Source organism: Nerophis lumbriciformis, linkage group LG01, assembly GCF_033978685.3.
Source record: "Nerophis lumbriciformis linkage group LG01, RoL_Nlum_v2.1, whole genome shotgun sequence".
Lineage (NCBI taxonomy): Eukaryota > Metazoa > Chordata > Actinopteri > Syngnathiformes > Syngnathidae > Nerophis > Nerophis lumbriciformis.
The window spans coordinates 7,963,405-7,986,287 of NC_084548.2; the positions used below are offsets into that span (position 1 = coordinate 7,963,405).

The window sequence follows — 22,883 nt, forward strand, 5'->3', positions numbered from 1 at the left end:
CTTTGAAAAATTCACAATTTTGTTTCCTATGATTACAACTGAATGCACCCTAAAAAAAAACAACTTACCATTGGTTTCGGTATCAGAGCTTTGTGGCGTTGACGAGATTCGTGGTCTTATCCCGTGGATGCGGTAATGTTGGAGCACAGCCCTTGACATACATGCTTTAGGTTTAGGCTGAAGACTGTATGCCGTCAACACTGGACCCTCACCTGACAACATAAATGACATAGTATTAGAACAAAATGTGGGAACTTTTTTTTTTATAAGGACACGCAAACTGGGTAATCCACCGACCTCACACTGTCCAGGTTGCAACCAGTGTTCGCAGACTGAGAGACGAAATTTGCTAGTAAACAAGCCAAAAGCCTGAGCTGTCAGCTCGTTGTCCAGCGCGACTCTTGAGGCGTCAGGAAGTGGAGTTTTTCCACACTAACGAGCTTCCGTTTCAACTGCACATTATGCACAATCGACAAGAAGCAATTTGTGACCGTACTGTGTTCTAATGCTATGTTTTGGGTTGAAATTCGCAAAAATAGAACAGCAGAAGCCTACCAGCCAATAGAAGTGAATCCTGAAGGAACTCCAGAGCAGTGATGGGCGCCACTAACGCTGCTGTCTCCATCATCTCAGGGATTGGAGTCTGTCAGACATGATATTATCACGTATATTGTTAAAACATGATAGATGCTGAAATAAAGCAAGTATACACCAGTAGGGTCGTTGCTATTTTAAACACCAAGGTAGTACTCGATTTTTTTTTACTAGAAAATTGGTTTTAAATGAGAAAAAGGTTTTGTAGCTTACCCAGTACGCGCCTTGTGAGTGAAAACAAAAGGTTAAAAATTCACTATTTACAAACCGTACACCGAAAAAACATGTGAGCTTGTTCCGGCTTCCGGTGTTTCAACCAATCAAACTTCTCAGGTGGCCTCGTAGTTACCGATTGGTTAAACATTTTTGAACCGCGTTTCCATTGGACAACATTGAGTCACGTGTTCGGAAGTGTTGCTTTTATGAATAAATGATTAAACAGACATGTGTAAACATGTACAATACGATTCCAGATGTATCGTTTTAGCATCAAGTAAAAAAGATACAGTTTAACAAAACTATTGCCAGTGTTGCTGCAAGACTATGGTAAGTCTACGTATATTGTTAAAACATGATGGATGCTGAAATAACAGTAGGGTCGTTGCTATTTTTAAACACCAAGGTAATACTCGCTTTTTTTACGGCAAGAAAATTGGTTTTAAATGAGATAAAGGTTAAATGTAGCTTACCCAGTACGCGCCTTGTGGGTGAAAACAAAGGGTTAAAAAATCACTATTTACAAACCGTACACCGAAAAAAACATGTGAGCTTGTTCCGGCTTCCGGTGTTTCAACCAATCAAACTTCTCAGAGGGCTTCGGAGTTACCGATTGGATCAAATATTTCAACCGCGTTTCCATTGGACAACATTGAGTCACGTGTTCGAAAGTTTTTCTTTTATGAATAAATGGATAAACAGACATGTGTAAACATGTACAATACGAGTCCAGATGTATCGTTTTAGCATTAAGTAAAAAGATACAGTTACACAAAACTATTGCCAGTGTTGCTGCAAGACTATGGTAAGTCTACGTATATTGTTAAAACATGACAGATGCTGAAATAAAGCAAGTATACACCAGTAGGGCTATTTTAAACACCAAAGTAATACTCGCTTTTTTTACGGCAAGAAAATTGGTTTTAAATGAGATAAAGGTTAAATGTAGCTTACCCATTACGCGCCTTGTGAGTGAAAACAAAGGGTTAAAAAATCACTATTTACAAACCCTACACCGAAAAAAACATGTGAGCTTGTTCCGGCTTCCGGTGTTTCAGCCAATCAAACTTCTCAGGTGGCTTCGTCGTTACCGATTGGGTAAAACATTTTAACCGCGTTTCCATTGGACAACATTGAGTCACGTGTTCGGAAGTGTTGCTTTAACTCATAAATGGTTAAACAGACATGTGTAAACATGTACAATACGATTCCAGATGTATCGTTTTAGCATTAAGTAAAAAGATACAGTTCAACAAAACGATTGCCAGTGTTGCTGCAAGACTATAGTAAGTCTACGTTTATTGTTAAAACATGACAGATGCTGAAATAAAGCAAGTATACACCAGTAGGGCTATTTTAAACACCAAAGTAATACTCGCTTTTTTTACGGCAAGAAAATTGGTTTTAAATGAGATAAAGGTTAAATGTAGCTTACCCATTACGCGCCTTGTGAGTGAAAACAAAGGGTTAAAAAATCACTATTTACAAACCCTACACCGAAAAAAACATGTGAGCTTGTTCCGGCTTCCGGTGTTTCAACCAATCAAACTTCTAAGGGGGCTTCGGAGTTACCGATTGGGTAAAATATTTCAACCGCGTTTCCATTGGACACCATTGAGTCACGTGTCCGGAAGTGTTGCTTTAACTTATAAATGGTTAAACAGACATGTGTAAACATGTACAATACGATTCCAGATGTATTGTTTTAGCATTAAGTAAAAAGATAAAGTTCAACAAAACTATTGCCAGTGTTGCTGCAAGACTATGGTGAGTCTACGTATATTGTTAAAACATGATAGATGATGCTGAAATAAAGCAAGTATACACCAGTAGGGTCGTTGCTATTTTAAACACCAAGGTAATACTCGCTTTTTTTACGGCAAGAAAATTGGTTTTAAATGAGATAAAGGTTTTGTAGCTTACCCAGTACGCGCCTTGTGGGTGAAAATAAAAAGTAAAAAAAATCACTATTTACAAATCGTACACCGAAAAAATTATGTGAGCTTGTTCCGGCTTCCGGTGTTTCAACCAATCAAACTTCTCAGTTACCAATTGGGTAGAAATATTAGAACCGCGTTTCCATTGGACAACATTGAGTCACGTGTTAAGAGTCCAGAAGAGTTGCTTTTACGTATAAATTGTTAACATCGACAAAGCGCGTACAATACGATTCCAAATGTATGGTTTTAGCATACAGTAAAAAGATGCCGTTCAACAAAACTATTGCTAGTGTTACTGCAAGACTATGGTAAGATGTAAAGCTATAATTTTACACAAACACCACATTGAAACAGCTTGTCACAACATCTTCCCACTGTACCTGAACGCACCGTGATCGCTCTCAGGCGACGCGACGTAAATAGACTGACGAGCTAACCACTGCGAATTTGACGTTTCTGGCCATGCCCGGGAAGTGCAAGTTCCAAGAATCCTGGCTCTCCAAGGAGATCTATAAAGAGTGGCTGCTCAGGGACGCCCAGGACATCCACTTCGCCCGATGCAAGGCGTGCTGTAAATCCATTAAACTTCAGACTATGGGCGAGGCTGCCCTCACCAGCCACGCAGGGGGACTTGGCCACAAAGCGGCGGTGCGCAAGCTTGTGGAAGGTAGATGCGCTCCTTTGTATGTCAACACATGATCATTATTACAATGTGTCTCGTATTGCATACCTTGGGACTGTGTGCATTGCTGGAAGACTGAATGTTGTCTTATGGACGCAGCCACACCTTTTATTAACGTGCAGGGGCGTATTTAGTCATTCATTCATTTTATTTAACTCCTTCATTAATGTGCAATTTTGATCAATAGACAATTAAACTCTAACAACAAAACACATATTTACACACCTATGCTTGAGAAGGAACAGGATGAAGAAAATATTATATTTCCTGCCCCCTTCAACATAATACAGTATTTTTCCGACTATAAGTCACAGTTTTTTTCATAGTTTGACCGGTGGTGCGACTTATACTCAGGAGCGACTTATGTGTGAAATTATTAACACATTACCGTAAAATATCAAATAATATTATTTAGCTCATTCCCGTAAGAGACTAGACCAGGGGTCGGCAACCTTTACCAGTCAAAGAGCCATTTTGACCAGTTTCACAAATATTTAGAAATTTTAAATGAAATAACACGGCATACAAAGTTTTTTTTTTTGCTTTGTGCTATGTATAAACCAGGGGTCTCAGACACGCTGCCCACGCCTTTGTGTGGAATTTGAAAGTTGGTGCGGCACGCGGGTTTTAAATGAATGGCGTTTGACAGCGTCATGCGTGCCGTGATGGTACAGCATGTAGCACCCACTACAGCCAGCGTGCCTGATCAGCCACACGTTGTATGGGGCTTCCGCTTGCTCACGTAGGTGACAGCAAAGCATACTTGGTCAACAACCACACAGGTCACACTGACGGTGGCGGTATAAAAAAACAAAACTTTAACACTCGTACTAATAATGCGCCACACTGTGAACCCACACCAAACAATAATGACAAACAAATTTCGGGAGAACATCTGCACCGTAACACAACATAAACACAACAGGACAAATACCCAGAATCCCATGCAGCCCTAACTCTTCTGGGATACATTATACACCCCCCCCCCCCCACCACCACCACCACCAAACCCCGCCCACCTCAACCGACGCACAGAGAGGGGGGGGGAGTATAATGTAGCCCGAAAGAGTCAGGGCTGCATGGGATTCTGGGTATTTGTCCTGTTGTGTTTATGTTGTGTTAAGGTGCAGATGTTCTCCCGAAATGTGTTTGTCATTCTTGTTTGGTTTTGGTTCAAAGTGTGGCGCATTATTAGTAAGAGTGTTAAAGTTGTTTTATATGACTACCGTCAGTGTAACCTGTGTGGCTGTTGACCAAGTATGCCTTGCTGTCACGTACGTGTGCAGGCAGAAGATGTATATTGTATAACAAGTGTTGGGCTGGCACGCTGTTCATACAGATTGTAGAGTGCGCCAAATGATGTACCATCATGGCACGCCCTTATTATAGCCGTAAGGGTGAAAATTGGTGAATATTAATCCCGGGAGTTTTCTGCGAGAGGCACTGAAATCCGGAAGTCTCACGGGAAAATTGGGGGGTTCAGCAAGTAAGCTGCTGAGCCGCATCAGAGTGATCAAAGAGCCGCATGCGGCTCCGGAGCCGCGGGTTGCCGACCCCTGGACTAGACGTATAAGATTTCATGAGATTTAGCGATTAGGAGTGAAAGATTGTTTGGTAAACGTATAGCATGTTCTATATGTTATAGTTATTTGAATGACTCTTACCATAATATGTTACGTTAACATACCAGTTGGTTATTTATGCGTCATATAACGTACACTTATTCAGCCTGTTGTTCACTATTCTTTATTTATTTTAAATTGCCTTTCAAATGTCTATTCTTGGTGTTGGCTTTTATCAAATACATTTCCCCAAAAAATTGCGACTTATACTCCAGTGCTACTTATATAATGTGGTTCTCTGTGGTCGGCCCTAAGCTCTGGAACACTCCGCCCCTCCATGTTCAAACTGCTTCCACAGTGGAGTGTTTTAAGTCTCGTCTTAAGACCCACTTTTATTCTTTGGCTTTTAACACTACGTGAGTTGTGTGGTCTTCTGTCCTCTGTTGTACTGTGTTTTTTTTTTTTTTTTATACATTTTGATTTCTATTTACTGTTTTAATTGGGTTTACCCTTTAAAATCGTTTTAATCATATTTATTTTTATATATTGTTTTTATATTTATTTATTTTTTGTTTTTATTCAGTCATTGGTGGAGCATAATGTTGTTTTTAATATTGTTTTTAACATGGCTGTGCAGCACTTTGGAAACATTGTTGTTGTTTAAATGTGCTATATAAATAAAGCGGATTGGATTGGATTGGATGTATGTTTTTTTCCTTCTTTATTATGCGTTTTCGGCCGGTGCGACTTATACTCCGGAGCGACTTATACTCCGAAAAATACGGTAAGTACTAGGGATGTCCCGATCGGATCGGCTGCCAATATTTGCAAAAAAATGCGTATCGGCAAGGCATGGGAAAATGCCGATCCAGATCCAGTTTTAAAAAAAAACTCTGGTCCGTGTTTTCCAACGCACCGATTTAATTAATACATTCCACTTTTCTGCTGCTCCCTAATTTCCGTTCCGCATTTTCCAGCACACCTTCAACACATCCACAGGTCTGTGGATTCTCACGCAGTTGCTTTTAGCTGCTGGCATTACACGACAGGCTCTTCTCACTCTTTTCTGTGTCTCCCTCTCACAGACAGCAAGCGCACCTTCTTACACACGTCACATACTGTCACGTCATACGTCACATACTGTCACGTCATACGTCACATACGTATACGTCCTCTCCCAGCAGAGAGGTAGCAGCATGGCTAACGTTAGCTGTGATGCTAGCGCAGCCGTGTGACCAACGCGTACGCTCCCTCTAAGGTGCGCGCCTGTGCAATTGCGCACTGTTTAAGCGTCCTCTGCGCATAGCAATTATATGCCACGCACAAAATCTAATAAAAAAATAAGCGCATAACAATTTTCGACACACCGACACGACAGAGAAAACAGTTTTCGTCATCATTGTTCAAATATTGTAACGTCTGTCGAGACGCTTATCTCCATTCGGTGCCACACGTCCACACCATCATTTCCAGATCAACACCGTATGAAAAAAATTAGTGATTTTTTGTTGTTGTGATTTCCTTCTCTGCATGAAAGTTTAAAAGTAGCATATATTTATGCAGTATGAAGAAGAATGTTTTAATGTATATATGCAAGCCTTGAAAGAAAATTTTGAAAATCAAGACTACATTTCCTGCAAATGGGTGCATTTCTATTTTCTACCCTATATTTTAACTTTAGATTTATTCTCATATCAAACTCTTTTGGCTGTCTTTTTGACACTTACATCTGGCGCCCCCCTCCACACCCTGGATTATAAATAATGTAAATAATTCAATGTGATTATCTTGTGTGATGACTGTATTATGATGATAGTATATATATGATAGTATATATCTGTATCATGAATCAATTTAAGTGGACCCCGACTTAAACAAGTTGAAAAACTTATTGGGGTGTTACCATTTAGTGGTCAATTGTACGGAATATGTACTTCACTGTGCAACCTACTAATAAAAGTCTCAATCAATCAATCAAAACACATAGAATCATCATACTGCTGTGATTATATGCATCAAGTGTTCATTCAAGGCTAAGGCAAAATATCGAGATATATATTGTGTATCGCAATATGGCCTTAAAATATCGGAATATTAAAAAAAGGCCATATCGCCCAGCCCTAGTTTCAATGATGCCATTTCTGTTTGTCATGTATAATTTTGTCTATTTTGTGTTTATCCTTGAATAAACAGGTCAGTTTCTTGTTACCAACCATTGTGTATTATTCAAACTCCCCTAATTCAGCTGGCTAGTTGTTATCAAGAGTACTAAAACCCTTTTCAACATGATTCTGACAACTAAGTAGGCTAAATAACTTTAAACTTTAATACATGCTCGGATAGGCCAGTATCGGTCAGTATCGGTATCGGATCGTAAGTGCAAAAACAATATCGGTATTGGATCGGAAGTGCAAAAACCTGGATCGGGACATCCCTAGTAAGTACCGTATTTTCCGCACTATAAGGCGCACCTAAAAACCTCCAATTTTCTCAAAAGCTGAAAGTGCGTCTTATAATCCAGCGCGCCTTATATATGGACCATTATTGAGCCACAACAGGTCTCGCAACTACGGGATGCATAACGTAACCCCAGCCTCTACTGTAGCGTCTATTCTATGCGCCTTATATATGAACAAAGTTTTAAAATAGGCCGTTCATTGAAGGTGTGCCTTATAATCCGGTGCACCTTATAGTGCGGAAAATACGGTAGTTAATGGATAGCCCAGATTCACAAGCATACAAACCAAACAAATACATCCAAATATAATGAAAACAAACAAAAAACACACAAAAATACGTCATTTGAGGGACCAAGGCAAACTGAGTCATTAGGGCCCTGCACATAACAAAACATTGTATTTTATCAGATAAGAAACTACCATGCGAGTTGCATACTCAATTATTGTGCAGCAAAGATGTGTGTGACTGGTGGGGAAAAAAACGAGCTTTTGGCGATGGCCGTGACAAAACGAGAGATTGTTTTTTATGTGCCTGTGTTTGTTTGCCGTATTTTACGGCTTAAAGGCGCACTGCTGATGAATGGTCTATTTTTGATCTGTTTTCGAATATAAGGCACACCGGATTATAGGGCGCATTAAAGGAGTCATCCATCCATTTTCTACCGCTTGTCCCATTCGGGGTCGCGGGGTATGCTGGAGCCTATCTCGGAAGGCGGGGTACACCCTGGACAAGTTGCTACCTCATCACAGGGCCAACACAGATAGACAACATTCACACTCACATTCACACACTAGGGCCAATTTAGTGTTGCCAATCAACCTATCACCAGGTGCATGTCATATTATAATTTTTTTTTTCTACATTGAAAACACTTCCTTGTGGTCTACATCAGGGTTCCCCAACCTTTTTTCCACCAGGGGCCGGTTTAATGTATGCATTATTTTCACGGACCGGCTTTCTACTGTACGTGTGGCAGATAAAAACAGCAGAAAAATGATCCTTTGTCTACAATCTGGCACATTAACATTGTATGTGTCCGTTAATGTGCATTGTCCCATGTACTATAACAAAGGAGTAATATACATCTATTAACAAGCTTATTAGTGTTTAGTGCAAGGGTCGGCAACCTTTACCACTCAAAGAGCCATTTTGACCAGTTTCACAAATTAAAGAAAACAATGGGAGCCACAAAAATGGGGTAGGGTGTATAATGTAGCCCGGAAGATTTAGGGCTGCATGGGATTCTGGGTATTTGTTCTGTTGTGTTAAGGTGCAGATGTTCTCCCGAAATGTGTTTGTCATTCTTGTTAGGTTTTGGTTCAAAGTGTGGCGCATTATTAGTAAGAGTGTTAAAGTTGTTTTATATGGCCACCGTCAGTGTAACCTTTGTGGCTGTTGAGCAAGGTCACTTACGTGTGCAAGCAGAAGATGCATAAAACAAGAGACTGGGCTGGCACGCAGTTAATATAGATTGTAGAGGGCGCTAAATGTTGTACCATTATGGCACGCCTTTAATATTATTGTAAGGGTGAAAATCGGAGAATATTAATCCCGGTAATTTTCTGCAAGAGGCACTGAAATCCGGAAGTCTCGGCAAGTATGCAGCTGAGCCGCATCAGAGTGATCAAAGAGCCGCATGCGGCTCCGGAGCCGCGGGTTGCAGACCCCTGGTTTAGTGGGACAGGCGAAAGTCAAGTTGGAGAAAATGCGTTAGTTTATAAATTAATTTGTGTTTCTGTGCGGCCCGGTAGCAAATGCGTCACGAACCGGTACCGGTCCCCGGACCGGTGTTTGAGGACCACTGGTCTACATAACATGTAATGGTGGTTGTTTGGTCAAAAATGTTGCATAGATGATGTTTTACAGATCATCTTCAATCCGCTTTCTGACAGTCGCTTCAGGATGCGGCGTTTTGTGGGCGGTCTTATTTACGTGGCTCACCTTTGACAGCGTCTTCTCCCCGTCATCTTTGTTGTAGGGGTGTAGCGTGCAAGGACGGGAGTGGAAGTAGTGTCCAAAGATGGAGCTAACTGTTTTAATGACATTCCGACTTTACTTAAATCAATACCGGAGCAGCATCTCCTCATCCGGCGGAAATGTGTCCCAAGAACAACTGTTCGACCAGAACTCTCTAATAACTAAAGTTCCTTGGGTGAATAATGTAGACTCACTACACCGGTATGTTTTAGCGCTTTCATGGCGAGTTTACTGACAGATATAAGCAAGAACTTTACCCTACTTTATATTAGAAATGGCAACAGCGGAGGATGAATGTCCCATAACAATTAGATGAAGAAGCTTATCGACTACGGTTTTGACATGAACTACAAAGGCGGACGCGGGCAATTTTTCAGGACTTACGCATATCCCAAATACAGATAGGAAGGTAAGAAAAGTTTCTTTTGCATAATATTGCGAAACAAACCGCCAGATAATATGTCTTACCTTATACACACACCATAATAATACTCCTATGTTGAAGCACATCAAGCGGTGCGGCTTCATAGCTTACCAAAGTCGTAATAAAACATTTTGATATATTTTTGAGCGCCGTGTGTAATGTTCTTTATTCTCAATTGAACATATAAAATGTTGGTGTTGTTTACTTGAGTCATATTGCAGTCTACACGTATCTCTTATGTTTGGCCGCCATCTACTGGTCACACTTATTACACCAAATAAAATAGCTTCGAGGTCGGTAAGCAAAACCCGAATGATTCCGTACATTAGGCGCACCGGGTTATAAGGTGCACTATCGAGTTCTGAGGGGCGGGGAAAGGATTTTAAGTGCGCCTTATAGTCCGGAAAATACGGTAACTGTAAGTCCGTCCCTGTTGACTTGCAGTGTCAAACTGTCACCATCACACAATCTTTATGAACGGCATAGTTTTGTGCATCTTTTAGAGTCCAACATTTATATACCTGAACATGTTGACCTCAGCAAAAGTGATCAAATTACAGTACAATGAGAGTAGAGGCTTCAAATAAATCGGGAATACAATGTATTGATATAATGTAACAATTTTGATTAGTCACAACAAAATGCATATTTAATGTTCTAGTGCAGTGTTTGTCAACCTTTTTTGAGGCAAGGCACATTTTCTTGTATTAAAAAATACGGAGGCACACCACCAGCAGAAAACGTTAAAAAATGAAACTCCACCAGGTCGTCGTGCCTTATATTGAGTTTGTTGGTGTTTTCCTATGTGTAATGCTTTAGTTCTTGTCTTGCGCTGTTATTTTGGTGGCCCTCCCAGTTTTGTTGGTGTTTTCCCGTAGCAGTTTCATGTCTTCCTTTGAGCGCCATTCCCCGCACCTGCTTTGTGTTAGCAAGCAAGACTATTTAAGTAGTTGCTATCCTTCTTTGTGGGGACATTGTTGATTGTCATGTCATGTACGGATGGATGTACTTTGTGGACGCCGTAAGTTTTTGCTGTCGTCCAGCATTTTTTTTCCTGTTTACTTTGTAGCCAGTTCAGTTTTACTTTCGCTTTGCATAGCCATTGCCTTTTCCTTTCCCTTTTGTTCACTTTTGGTTTAAGCATTACATACCTTTTTACCTGCAAGCTGCCTCCCGCTGTGGTCTGCATATTGGGATCACAACAAACCATCCTCGTCTCACAGTCCGACTTTTACAAAACTTGGTTACCCTGCCGAGTTCAACACAGCACAGACATTAAGCAACGGCACTGTCAGAAAAATTGTATGTAAATTATCAAAAAACTTTCCGTACTCTGAGTTCACAATGAACAGACAAGAGGCTGTCTTTGTTGCACCAAGCAAAGGCTTGGAAAATTCCATTGTGTACGATGGGAGGAGACGGGATGGGAGGTTATCTATTGTCAACCAAGACCTGCCTAGGCTGAAGCCAGGACCAGCCCAAGCCCGAGGCATCTTTTTCTTTTCAAAAATCAGTACTGTTATTACTGTTATTTTGGTGGCCCGCCCAGTTTTGTTGGTGTTTTCCCGTAGCAGTTTCATGTCTTCCTTTGAGCGCCACTCCCCGCACCTGCTTTGTGTTAGCAAGCAAGACTATTTAAGTTGTTGCTATCCTTCTTTGTGGGGACATTGTTGATTGTCATGTCATGTACGGATGGATGTACTTTGTGGACGCCGTAAGTTTTTGCTGTCGTCCAGCATTTTTTTTCCTGTTTACTTTGTAGCCAGTTCAGTTTTACTTTCGCTTTGCAAAGCCATTGCCTTTTCCTTTCCCTTTTGTTCACTTTTGGTTTAAGCATTACATACCTTTTTACCTGCACGCTGCCTCCCGCTGTGGTCTGCATATTGGGATCACAACAAACCGTCCTCGTCTCACAGTCCGACTTTTACAAAACTTGGTTACCCTGCCGAGTTCAACACAGCACAGACATTAAGCAACGGCACTGTCAGAAAAATGGTATGTAAATTATCAAAAAACTTTCTGTTCCCTGAGTTCCCAATGAACAGACAAGAGGCTGTCTTTGTTGCACCAAGCAAAGGCTTGGAAAATTCCGTTGTGTACGATGGGAGGAGACGGGATGGGAGGTTATCTATTGTCAACCAAGACCTGCCTAGGCTGAAGCCAGGACCAGCCCAAGCCCGAGGCATCTTTTTCTTTTCAAAAATCAGTACTGTTATTACTGTTATTTTGGTGGCCCGCCCAGTTTTGTTGGTGTTTTCCCGTAGCAGTTTCATGTCTTCCTTTGAGCGCCACTCCCCGCACCTGCTTTGTGTTAGCAAGCAAGACTATTTAAGTTGTTGCTATCCTTCTTTGTGGGGACATTGTTGATTGTCATGTCATGTACGGATGGATGTACTTTGTGGACGCCGTAAGTTTTTGCTGTCGTCCAGCATTTTTTTTCCTGTTTACTTTGTAGCCAGTTCAGTTTTACTTTCGCTTTGCAAAGCCATTGCCTTTTCCTTTCCCTTTTGTTCACTTTTGGTTTAAGCATTACATACCTTTTTACCTGCAAGCTGCCTCCCGCTGTGGTCTGCATATTGGGATCACAACAAACCGTCCTCGTCTCACAGTCCGACTTTTACAAAACTTGGTTACCCTGCCGAGTTCAACACAGCACAGACATTAAGCAACGGCACTGTCAGAAAAATGGTATGTAAATTATCAAAAAACTTTCTGTTCCCTGAGTTCCCAATGAACAGACAAGAGGCTGTCTTTGTTGCACCAAGCAAAGGCTTGGAAAATTCCATTGTGTACGATGGAAGGAGACGGGATGGGGGTTATCTATTGTCAACCAAGACCTGCCCAGGCTGAAGCCAGGACCAGCCCAAGCCCGAGGCATCTTTTTCTTTTCAAAAATCAGTACTGTTATTACTGTTATTTTGGTGGCCCTCCCAGTTTTGTTGGTGTTTTCCCGTAGCAGTTTCATGTCTTCCTTTGAGCGCCATTCCCCGCACCTGCTTTGTGTAAGCAAGCAAGACTATTTAAGTTGTTGCTATCCTTCTTTGTGGGGACATTGTTGATTGTCATGTCATGTACGGATGTACTTTGTGGACGCCGTAAGTTTTTGCTGTCGTCCAGCATTTTTTTTCCTGTTTACTTTGTAGCCAGTTCAGTTTTACTTTCGCTTTGCATAGCCATTGCCTTTTCCTTTCCCTTTTTGTTCACTTTTGGTTTAAGCATCACATACCTTTTTACCTGCACACTGCCTCCCGCTGTGGTCTGCATATTGGGATCACAACAAACCACCCTCGTCTCACCCGACACATTCTGACTTTTACAAAGCTTGGTTACCCTGCAGAGTTCAACACAGCACAGACATTAAGCAACGGGGGGGCACTGTCAGAAAAATTGTATGTAAATTATCAAAAAACTTTCCGTTCTCTGAGTTCACAATGAACAGACAAGAGGCTGTATTTGTTGCACCAAGCAAAGGCTTGGAAAATTCCATTGCGTACGACGGGAGGAGAGGTTATCTATTGTCAACCAAGACCTGCCCAGGCTGAAGCCAGGACCAGCCCAAGCCCGAGACATCTTTTTCTTTTATGTTAATGTGACCGGAAACAATGACTGTTTACATACTCCCCATTCCTTTAGAAACAGATGTTATGTAAACAGGGAAAAAGAGCGTGGGTGACACTGTAAGAGGTTACAGGTCGACACGTTTCTCCTCAATTGAGCAAAAATGAATTCTGCCTCTGTTTGATTCTTTGCTTCTTGTCTTGTTTAATATATGTCATCAGTGTTTGAACCTGACAGGCACATTATTTGCAGATTCTAATTATTGATTTGCAAAAAATATATGTTTTGGACCAATTAGGTGAAGCTGCGTAACAGTGGTTGAAAAACACTGTTCTAGTGTTTCTAGTAGAGATGCGCGGTTGTCCGCGGATTATCCGCGGGTCAGGCGGTTGAAATAAAAAAAAATTAGATTTTATCCGCGGGTCGGGTCGGGCGGTTGAAATTAAAAAAAATTAGATTTTAAATAGATTCAGGCGGGTGGCAGTTAAACCAATTAAAGTTAAAGTTAAAAGTTAAAGTACCAATGATTGTCACACACACACTAGGTGTGGCGAAATTATTCTCTGCATTTAACCCATCACCCTTGATCACCCCCTGGGAGGTGAGGGGAGCAGTGGGCAGCAGCGGTGGCCGCGCCCGGGAATCATTTTTGGTGATTTAACCCCCAATTCCAACCCTTGATACTGAGTGCCAAGCAGGGAGGTAATGGGTCCCATTTTTATAGTCTTTGGTATGACTCGGCCGGGGTTTGAACGAACAACCTACCGATCTCAGGGCGGACACTCTAACCACTAGGCCACTGAGTAGCTGGAAATATATATACATAATTAAATGTTGTTACCCACATACGAAAAACGAGCAGGCACCTGCAGCATATGCCACAACAGAAGAAGAAAAAAAAAAGAGATGGACACTTTTACGGAGCGGAGAAGGGACGCCTCGCCGGGGTCCGGGACCGAGGCCCCTTCCCCCGAGAGGGCCCCACCGGGAGCCGTAGCTGAGGTGATCCGCGAGAAGGGCCCGACGCACGTCCAGGGTCACCACCGCGCCCACCGCACCGACACCCCGCCTCGTCCGCCTTCGCCGCGGCCGGCGTCACGCGCAGCAGGTAAGCAGCTTACCTGCCCGCCACCCCCGTGGCCGGGGGCTCGTAACAGGGGTCACTCCGCCCGCGCAGCTTACCTGCCCGCCACCCCCGTTGCCGGGGGCGCGTAACAGGGGTCACTCCGCACGCAGTGCGCTCACGAAAGGGGTGTGGCTCACCCTGGTGAGCCGAGTGGGCCACTTTTGGTAAGCAGAACTGGCGCTGCGGGATGAACCGAACGCCGGGTTAAGGCGCCCGATGCCGACGCTCATCAGACCCCAGAAAAGGTGTTGGTTGATATAGACAGCAGGACGGTGGCCATGGAAGTCGGAACCCGCTAAGGAGTGTGTAACAACCCACCTGCCGAATCAACTAGCCCTGAAAATGGATGGCGCTGGAGCGTCGGGCCCATACCCGGCCGTCGCCGACAGCGAGAGCCGCGAGGGCTAGGCCGCGACGAGTAGGATGGCCGCCGCGGTGCGCGCTGAAGCCTCGGGCGTGAGCCCGGGTGGAGCCGCCGCGGGTGCGAGGGACATCGCACCCCCACGCGCTTGGAGGTGCGCTCAGCGCGGCTCCCAGATGATTGCGCACTGGTGTGCGTCTGGGCCGTGACAGCGTGGCACGCATTGAATGTCTCTGCTGCATTGGATCAGTCTCCTTTCTTTAACAGGCAAAAGCTCTATAACCTCACTAATGCCTTGCATCGTCTATATTAGATACATAACAACTGGCGGATGGCGGGCGGGTGTGGTTTTGATAAAATGTTGGTTCGGATGGATGGCGGATGGTTGACGACTTTTGTGATGCGGTTGCGGATGAAATAATTGCCTATCCGCGCATCACTAGTTTCTAGCCTGTTAAGTGTGTAATGTGTCATACCTCCACCAGGAGGAGCGCTGCAGCCTTGAAACACATTCACCTGTTTCTTTCTTTTCCTTCTACTGTCAAGCAGGCAACTTGAGGATAGTGAACGTCACCGGGCATATTCATGACGGCGTGAGTCAGGTGAATGCATGAAAATGCACGCATGTTGACTTTAATTTGACCTGTGGAGGACAACTAGAGACGTCAGTGTCGTCTGCAGGCTGAAGACAACAAGGAGCACGTGGCCGTCTACCGGCAGCATCACAACTTTGACAGAGTAGCAGACAATTTGCACCAGAGCCCCACGGAAAACGCCAGAACTTCCCAGAATGCCGAGCTGCAGGAGGCCTCTTTTCCCACCGCCTATTTCACAGTGACAGGTAAGACACACCAACACAGAGTGCTGCTCGACCACAGTTAGTCTTCATCTAATACACAACTCGCAATTTTTGAATCATTTTAAAATACTTATATATATATTTTTTTTAATTTGGATGCCCACAGTCTCCTATTAAATAAATTGAAATACCAGGTTAGAAACGATAAAAGTCACTGCACGTGTGTACATTAGCTCACGGTGTTGCTGTGGTTTAGTTGTGTACGCTCCAGTATCATATCCACAATTTCCACTTTACCGATGCCCTCAGTCTCCTCTAGAATAAAACAAAAAATCTTGTCAAATATATGGCTAGAATTGTCAAAAATAAACACATGCCAATACAAGCTTACCCCTGTTGCTGTGCAATATAATATTCCAGAGTCTCTATTTCGCTGCCCTCAGTCTCCTATTGGATGCAATGCATTTCGTAATGCAAGGTTAGAAATGACAAAAGTGACTTCACATGTTCACGTCGTCTTACAGTGTTGCTGTGGTTTTGTTGTGGACACCCTTGTATTATACGCCACAATTTCACTTTGCTGTGGTGCTGCGCTTCTTGCTGCCCTCAGTCTCCTCTAGGATAAAAAAAAAAACCTTGTCTAATATATGGCTAGAATTGTCAAAAATAAACACACGCTAATATAAGCTTACCCCTGTTGCTGTGCAATATCCTTTTCCAGAGTCTCTATTTCGCTGCCCTCAGTCTCCCATTGGATGCAATGCATTTCGTAATGCAAGGTTAGAAATGACAAAAGGGACTCCACATGCTCACGTTGTCTTACAGTGTTGCTGTGGTTTTGTTGTGGACGCCCTTGTATTATACGCCACAATTTCACTTTGCTGTGGTGCTGCGCTTCTCGATGCCCTCAATCTCCTCCAGAATAAGAAAATTGGCTTTGAGTATATGGCTAGAATTGTCAAAAATAATCATCATGCTAATATAAGCTTACCCCTGTTGCTGTGCAATATAATACTCCAGAGTCTTTATTTCGCTGCCCTCAGTCTCCTATTGGATTCAATGCATTTCGAATGCAAGGTTAGAAATGACAAAAGTGACTTCACATGCTCACGTCCTCTTACAGTGTTGCTGTGGTTTTGTTGTGGACGCCCTTGTATTATACGCCACAATTTCACTTTGCTGTGGTGCTGCGCTTCTCGATGCCCTCAATCTCCTCCAGAATAAGAAAATTGGCTTTGAGTATATGGCTAGAATTGTCAAAAATAATCATCATGCCAATACAAGCTTACCCCTGTTGCTGTGCAATATCATATTCCAGAGTCTCTATTTCGCTGCCCTCAGTCTCCTATTGGATTCAATGCATTTCGTAATGCAAGGTTAGAAATGACAAAAGTGACTTCACATGCTCACGTCGTCTTAGTGTTGCTCTGGTTTTGTTGTGAACGCCCTTGTATTATACGCCACAATTTCACTTTGCTGTGGTGCTGCGCTTCTCGCTGCCCTCAGTCTCCTCTAGAATAAAAAAAAACCTTGTCTAATATATGGCTAGAATTGTCAAAAATAAACACACGCTAATATAAGCTTACCCCTGTTGCTGTGCAATATCCTTTTCCAGAGTCTCTATTTCGCTGCCCTCAGTCTCCCATTGGATGCAATGCATTTCGTAATGCAAGGTTAGAAATGACAAAAGGGACTCCACATGCTCACGTTGTCTTACAGTGTTGCTGTGGTTTTGTTGTGGACGCCCTTGTATTATACGCCACAATTTCACTTTGCTGTGGTGCTGCGCTTCTCGATGCCCTCAATCTCCTCCAGAATAAGAAAATTGGCTTTGAGTATATGGCTAGAATTGTCAAAAATAATCATCATGCCAATACAAGCTTACCCCTGTTGCTGTGCAATATCATATTCCAGAGTCTCTATTTCGCTGCCCTCAGTCTCCTATTGGATTCAATGCATTTCGTAATGCAAGGTTAGAAATGACAAAAGTGACTTCACATGCTCACGTCGTCTTAGTGTTGCTCTGGTTTTGTTGTGAACGCCCTTGTATTATACGCCACAATTTCACTTTGCTGTGGTGCTGCGCTTCTCGCTGCCCTCAGTCTCCTCTAGAATAAAAAAAAACCTTGTCTAATATATGGCTAGAATTGTCAAAAATAAACACACGCTAATATAAGCTTACCCCTGTTGCTGTGCAATATCCTTTTCCAGAGTCTCTATTTTGCTGCCCTCAGTCTCCTATTGGATGCAATGCTTTTCGTAATGCGAGGTTAGAAATGACAAAAGTGACTTCACATGTTCACGTCGTCTTACAGTGTTGCTGTGGTTTTGTTGTGGACGCCCTGGTATTATACGCCACAATTTCACTTTGCTGTGGTGCTGCGCTTCTTGCTGCCCTCAGTCTCCTCTAGGATAAAAAAAACAAAACCTTGTCTACCGGTAATATATGGCTAGAATTGTCAAAAATAAACACATGCTAATACAAGCTTTACCCCTGTTGCTGTGCAATATAATATTCCAGAGTCTCTATTTCACTGCCCTTAGTCTCCAAGTGGATGCAATGCATTTCGTAATGCGAGGTTAGAAATGACAAAAGGGACTTCACATGCTCACGTCGTCTTAGTGTTGCTGTGGTTTTGTTGTAGACGCCTTATTATTATACGCCACAATTTCACTTTGCTGTGGTGCTGCGCTTCTCGCTGCCCTCAGTCTCCTCTAGAATAAAAAAAACCTTGTCTAATATATGGCTAGAATTGTCAAAAATAAACACACGCTAATATAAGCTTACCCCTGTTGCTGTGCAATATCCTTTTCCAGAGTCTCTATTTTGCTGCCCTCAGTCTCCTATTGGATGCAATGCATTTCGTAATGCAAGGTTAGAAATGACAAAAGTGACTCCACATGCTCACGTCGTCTTACAGTGTTGCTGTGGTTTTGTTGTGGACGCCCTTGTATTATACGCCACAATTTCACTTTGCTGTGGTGCTGCGCTTCTCGATGCCCTCAATCTCCTCCAGAATAAGAAAATCGGCTTTGAGTATATGGCTAGAATTGTCAAAAATAATCATCATGCTTATACAAGCTTACCCCTGTTGCTGTGCAATATCATATTCCAGAGTCTCTATTTCGCTGCCCTCAGTCTCCTATTGGATGCAATGCATTTCGTAATGCAAGGTTAGAAATGACAAAAGTGACTTCACATGCTCACGTCGTCTTACAGTGTTGCTGTGGTTTTGTTGTGGACGCCCTTGTATTATACGCCACAATTTCACTTTGCTGTGGTGCTGCGCTTCTCGCTGCCCTCAATCTCCTCCAGAATAAGAAAATCGGCTTTGAGTATATGGCTAGAAATGACAATAATAAACACACATGCCAACATTAGCTTACCCTGTTGCTGTATTTATTTTTTTCTCCGATCAATTGCTGCCCTCAGTCTCCTGCTAAACGTCTATAATTTAATACATGGCTTGAAATGCATGCTAATATAAACTGATCCTGTTACTATGCGATTATTATATGCTAGTCCCCACTTTGCCACTTCTTGCCCTCAGTCTCCTCAAGATAAGGTTTGTCTTCTAACGTTAGGCTATAAATAACACAAATTATCAGACTTACCAACGTTAGTTTATCCTGTTGCAGTGTCTTTGCTCCAGCTGTTGCAGTATTTTACTCTGTCCATCTTATTGCTGCCCTCAGTCTCCTCTCAGATAACATCTATAATCTAATACGTGGCTTGAACTGTAGGCTAATACTGTATAAGCTAAACCTGTTACAGCGCCTTAGCTTTGCAGTATTGTATGCGACTCGCCACTTTGCCAATAGTTGCCCTCAGTCTCCTGAAGAATAAAAATGTGTCTTCTGATACAGGTCCATGTCTATAGGAATTACAAAAATAAATGCTAACCATAGCTTACCATATTGTGCTGCCCCCAGTCTCCTGTTGGATAAAATGAATATTGTCATCTCCTTTCCAAGGCACCCCCGGCTTCCTCAGCCAGCGTCTGGTGCCATCGGCGGGCAGCAGGTCACACGGTGCAGAGCGCCACCTCCTGGAGCACCAGAAGAGGGCAGACGCCCTGGAGCAGCAGCAGCAGATGAGGCTGCTGGAGTGGGAGAGCAGGATGAAGGTGCTGGCGTGGGAGCAGGAGCTGGTCAGGGAAAAGACACGAGCCGCTCGCCAAAAGGAGAAAGCCTTCAGGATGAAGAAAAACTACTACAAGGCCAAGCTAAAGAGAATGGGAGAGTACGTGCCGCCATCTTCTCCAGAAAGCAGTGACAATGACAATGTGGAGAGAGGTCCCGATCTAATGAGAGCCTAATTTGGAATCTTACGACATTTTGGCCCGAACTATTTCCATTTCTGGTTTTGTACTTACTGTACATGCTTTGTTTATTCAGCAAAGTAGTTTTCCCATTGCGATAAGATGTTGAATGTTGAAAGAGACCACCCCACTTGCACTTAAAATAGTGTTCAACCACAGATACAGAGAGGAACACATACTGTATACGTGCGTGTGTATATATATATATATATATATATATATATATATATATATATGTACATATACACTAGTGATGGGACACCGATGTATCGGCGCATGCGTCGAGCTCATAGAGCAAAACCCTGTGTCGGTGCGCGTACCGCTTTTAGAAAGTCACGTGACCGATCATGAGCTGATTCGGTCACGTGACCGATACGTATCGAACTGACGCCTGCGCGCCAAACTGTGTTTATAAGGAAGCGCATCTGTCAACGAATGGCCGCACTTCTGTCGTTGGTCATTTGTCATTTATCGTTGTCGGAGATCATGGAGCAGCCTCAGGCAAAAAGAAAGATTTCCACCATGTGGGAATATTTTGATCGTATATCGGGAAAAAAAGGTATTTGTGTTCATTCCCTTGTCGTTTCATCCTGTTCTCTCAAAGTTTCCGCTTGATCTATTAGAATTCAAAATGATTCTTAGTTTACTATTCATATTTTCTGCAGGTTAAATGTCGCATTTGTACGACAGAATTGTCAACATGAACAAATCCACCTCCTCAATGCTGTCATCCGGAGAAATAATAACTAAGAAGAGAAATCGTCTAAAATTTAATACGTTGGAAAAACTTTTTTTTTGGAATACAAATGTGTAAAAAAAATAAATAAAAAAATTCCCAGTCCACAAGCATCCTCCTTAGATTTCCATGTTATGCATACTTGCCAACCTTGAGACCTCCGATTTCGGGAGGTGGGGGGCGTGGTTAAGAGGGGAGGAGTATATTTTCAGTGAATTCTAGCTATAAATGTATATTTATTTTATTATATATATATATATAAGAAATACTTGACGAAATACTAAGTCAAGTATTTCATATATATATATATGTATATATATATATATGAAATACTTGACTTAGTATTTCGTCAAGTATTTCTTATATATATATATATATATATATATATATATATATATATATATATATATATATAATAAAATAAATATATATTTAAAGCCAGAATTCACTGAAAGTCAAGTATTTCTTATATATATATATATATATATATATATATATGAAATACTTGACTTTCAGTGAATTCTAGCTATAAATGTATATTTATTTTATTATATATATATATATATATATATATATATATATATATATATACACATATAAAATAAATGAATTTCAGTGTTAATTTATTTACACATATACACACACATAACACTCATCTACTCATTGTTGAGTTAAGGGTTGAATTGTCCATCCTTGTTCACTATTTTTTCGAACCATGCTGAACACCCTCTCTGATGATGCATTGCTGTGTGGCACGCACAAAAGTGCTTTCATCAAATGCACTAGATGGCAGTATTGTCCTGTTTAAGAGTGTCACAACATTGCTGTTTACGTCAGACGAACTGCTTTACGGTAGACAAAAACGTGACTGCTGCTGTTGTGTGTCGTTGCCGCGCTGGGAGGACGTTAATGGAACTGCCCAACAATAAACCCACATAAGAAACCAAGAACTCGCCCTCCATCATTCTACAGTTATAACGTGATTGGGCAGGAACGCTGTTTATATTGTGGGTTAGCGGACTCAGGTCCGCGTGGACCTGAGTCCGCCTGAATTTCGGGAGATTTTCGGGAGAAAATTTGTCCCAGGAGGTTTTTGGGAGAGGTGCTGAATTTCGGGAGTCTCCCGGAAAATCCGGGAGGGTTGGCAAGTATGAATGATACATGTTCACATTATTTATTGGCTGTATCTAAAAAAGATAAACGTATATTTTTATTTAAATGAAGATATGAAATAATCCTAAATGAAATACAATGACTTGGTTTATATTATTGTATATACTAGGTCATAAAATCAGTGTCAGTTGAGTCGGTCCATAGGTTGCCTGTAGGGATTTTTAATGTCCAGCAGATGTCAGTATTTAGTGACACAGTATCAATACAGTTTTGCAATGTGTCGAAACGCTTCATGACTCCTCATCAACCCATCACTAAATTATACACATATGTACATTTGTAGCAACTCCTAACATAACCCAGCCAGAAATGAGGTTTTCATTTATTTATATATATATATACATATACATACATACTGTATATACATACCTTTTAAAAGCTATATGGACATAAAGACCTACATGTAAAGGGAATTAAACTATGTTTAATGGCTGAATGTAAGTCCAGCAGTTTGTTTTCCACTGAGCCCGATTTTTTTTGTTTTTTTTTTACAATGCCATGTTTTAAATAATAATTAAATTAATAACAATTCAACAATGCTGCATTAAACTCAAAACCTTTCAATTTTTTTTAATTTTTTTTTACAACACATACTGATTATACATACCGTATTTTTCGGACTATAAGTCGCAGTTTTTTTCATAGTTTATGAAAGTTGCCTAATGTTTTTTGCCTTCTTTATTATGCATTTTCAGCAAGTGCGACTTATACTCCGGTGCGACTTATACTCCGAAAAATACGGTACGTTTTAAAAGCTATATGGACACAAACACCTAAATGTAAAGGGAATTAAAATACGTATAATTTATATTACATAATGCTGCATTAAACGCAGCACCTTTTTAAAATGTGTTTTTTACAACCCTATTTAATATTTAAAAATATAAACACATTTTAGCATATTAACATAGCTATAAAAGGCTTAGCAGATTTATAAATATCCTTTTTTCTCA

The 22,883-nt window shown here is 41.7% G+C and overlaps 2 protein-coding genes across 8 annotated transcripts in view; one reads left to right on the forward strand and one right to left on the reverse strand.

The window, feature by feature from the left end:
* Positions 1 to 2,804, reverse strand: part of wdr6 (WD repeat domain 6) — a 21,244-nt gene extending 18,440 nt beyond the window's left edge. Inside the window, exons 1-3 of one of the 4 annotated variants that reach the window (XM_061974226.1) lie at positions 2,734 to 2,804; positions 556 to 643; positions 69 to 212 (exon numbers count right to left, since the gene is read on the reverse strand). In XM_061974226.1, coding sequence (XP_061830210.1) covers positions 69 to 212; positions 556 to 628 — 217 coding nt within the window. In that variant the 5' untranslated portion in view covers positions 629 to 643; positions 2,734 to 2,804. Of the gene's footprint in view, positions 1 to 68; positions 213 to 555; positions 644 to 807; positions 857 to 1,283; positions 1,337 to 1,764; positions 1,836 to 2,733 lie in introns of those variants that run through there. The other 3 variants (XM_061974244.1, XM_061974252.1, XM_061974235.1) reach the window with 3 other exon arrangements.
* Positions 1,064 to 20,929, forward strand: LOC133615570 (uncharacterized). Of its 4 annotated transcripts, none has more exons than XM_061974281.1 (5): positions 1,064 to 1,140; positions 3,225 to 3,417; positions 15,447 to 15,502; positions 15,582 to 15,741; positions 19,675 to 20,929. In XM_061974281.1, exons 1-5 carry the CDS (start codon positions 1,138 to 1,140, stop codon positions 20,016 to 20,018), a joined length of 756 nt encoding a protein of 251 aa, XP_061830265.1. In that variant the 5' UTR covers positions 1,064 to 1,137; the 3' UTR covers positions 20,019 to 20,929. The 4 variants fall into 4 exon arrangements, with proteins under 4 accessions (XP_061830265.1, XP_061830273.1, XP_061830248.1 ...); XM_061974289.1 differs by lacking the exon at positions 1,064 to 1,140 and adding an exon at positions 2,465 to 2,577; XM_061974264.1 differs by lacking the exon at positions 1,064 to 1,140 and having other exon boundaries at positions 2,999 to 3,417.
* Positions 20,930 to 22,883: the final 1,954 nt, after the last annotated feature.

What these genes read in the sequence shown, in the direction of transcription:
- LOC133615570 (XM_061974264.1), top strand. Translation starts at nt 3,213, where the DNA reads ATGCCCGGGAAGTGCAAGTTCCAAGAATCCTGGCTCTCCAAGGAGATC. An exon ending in GGTGCGCAAGCTTGTGGAAG is followed by an intron (nt 3,418 to 15,446) that starts GTAGATGCGCTC and finishes TCTACTGTCAAG; the next exon opens with CAGGCAACTTGAGGATAGTG. An exon ending in TTCATGACGGCGTGAGTCAG is followed by an intron (nt 15,503 to 15,581) that starts GTGAATGCATGA and finishes TGTCGTCTGCAG; the next exon opens with GCTGAAGACAACAAGGAGCA.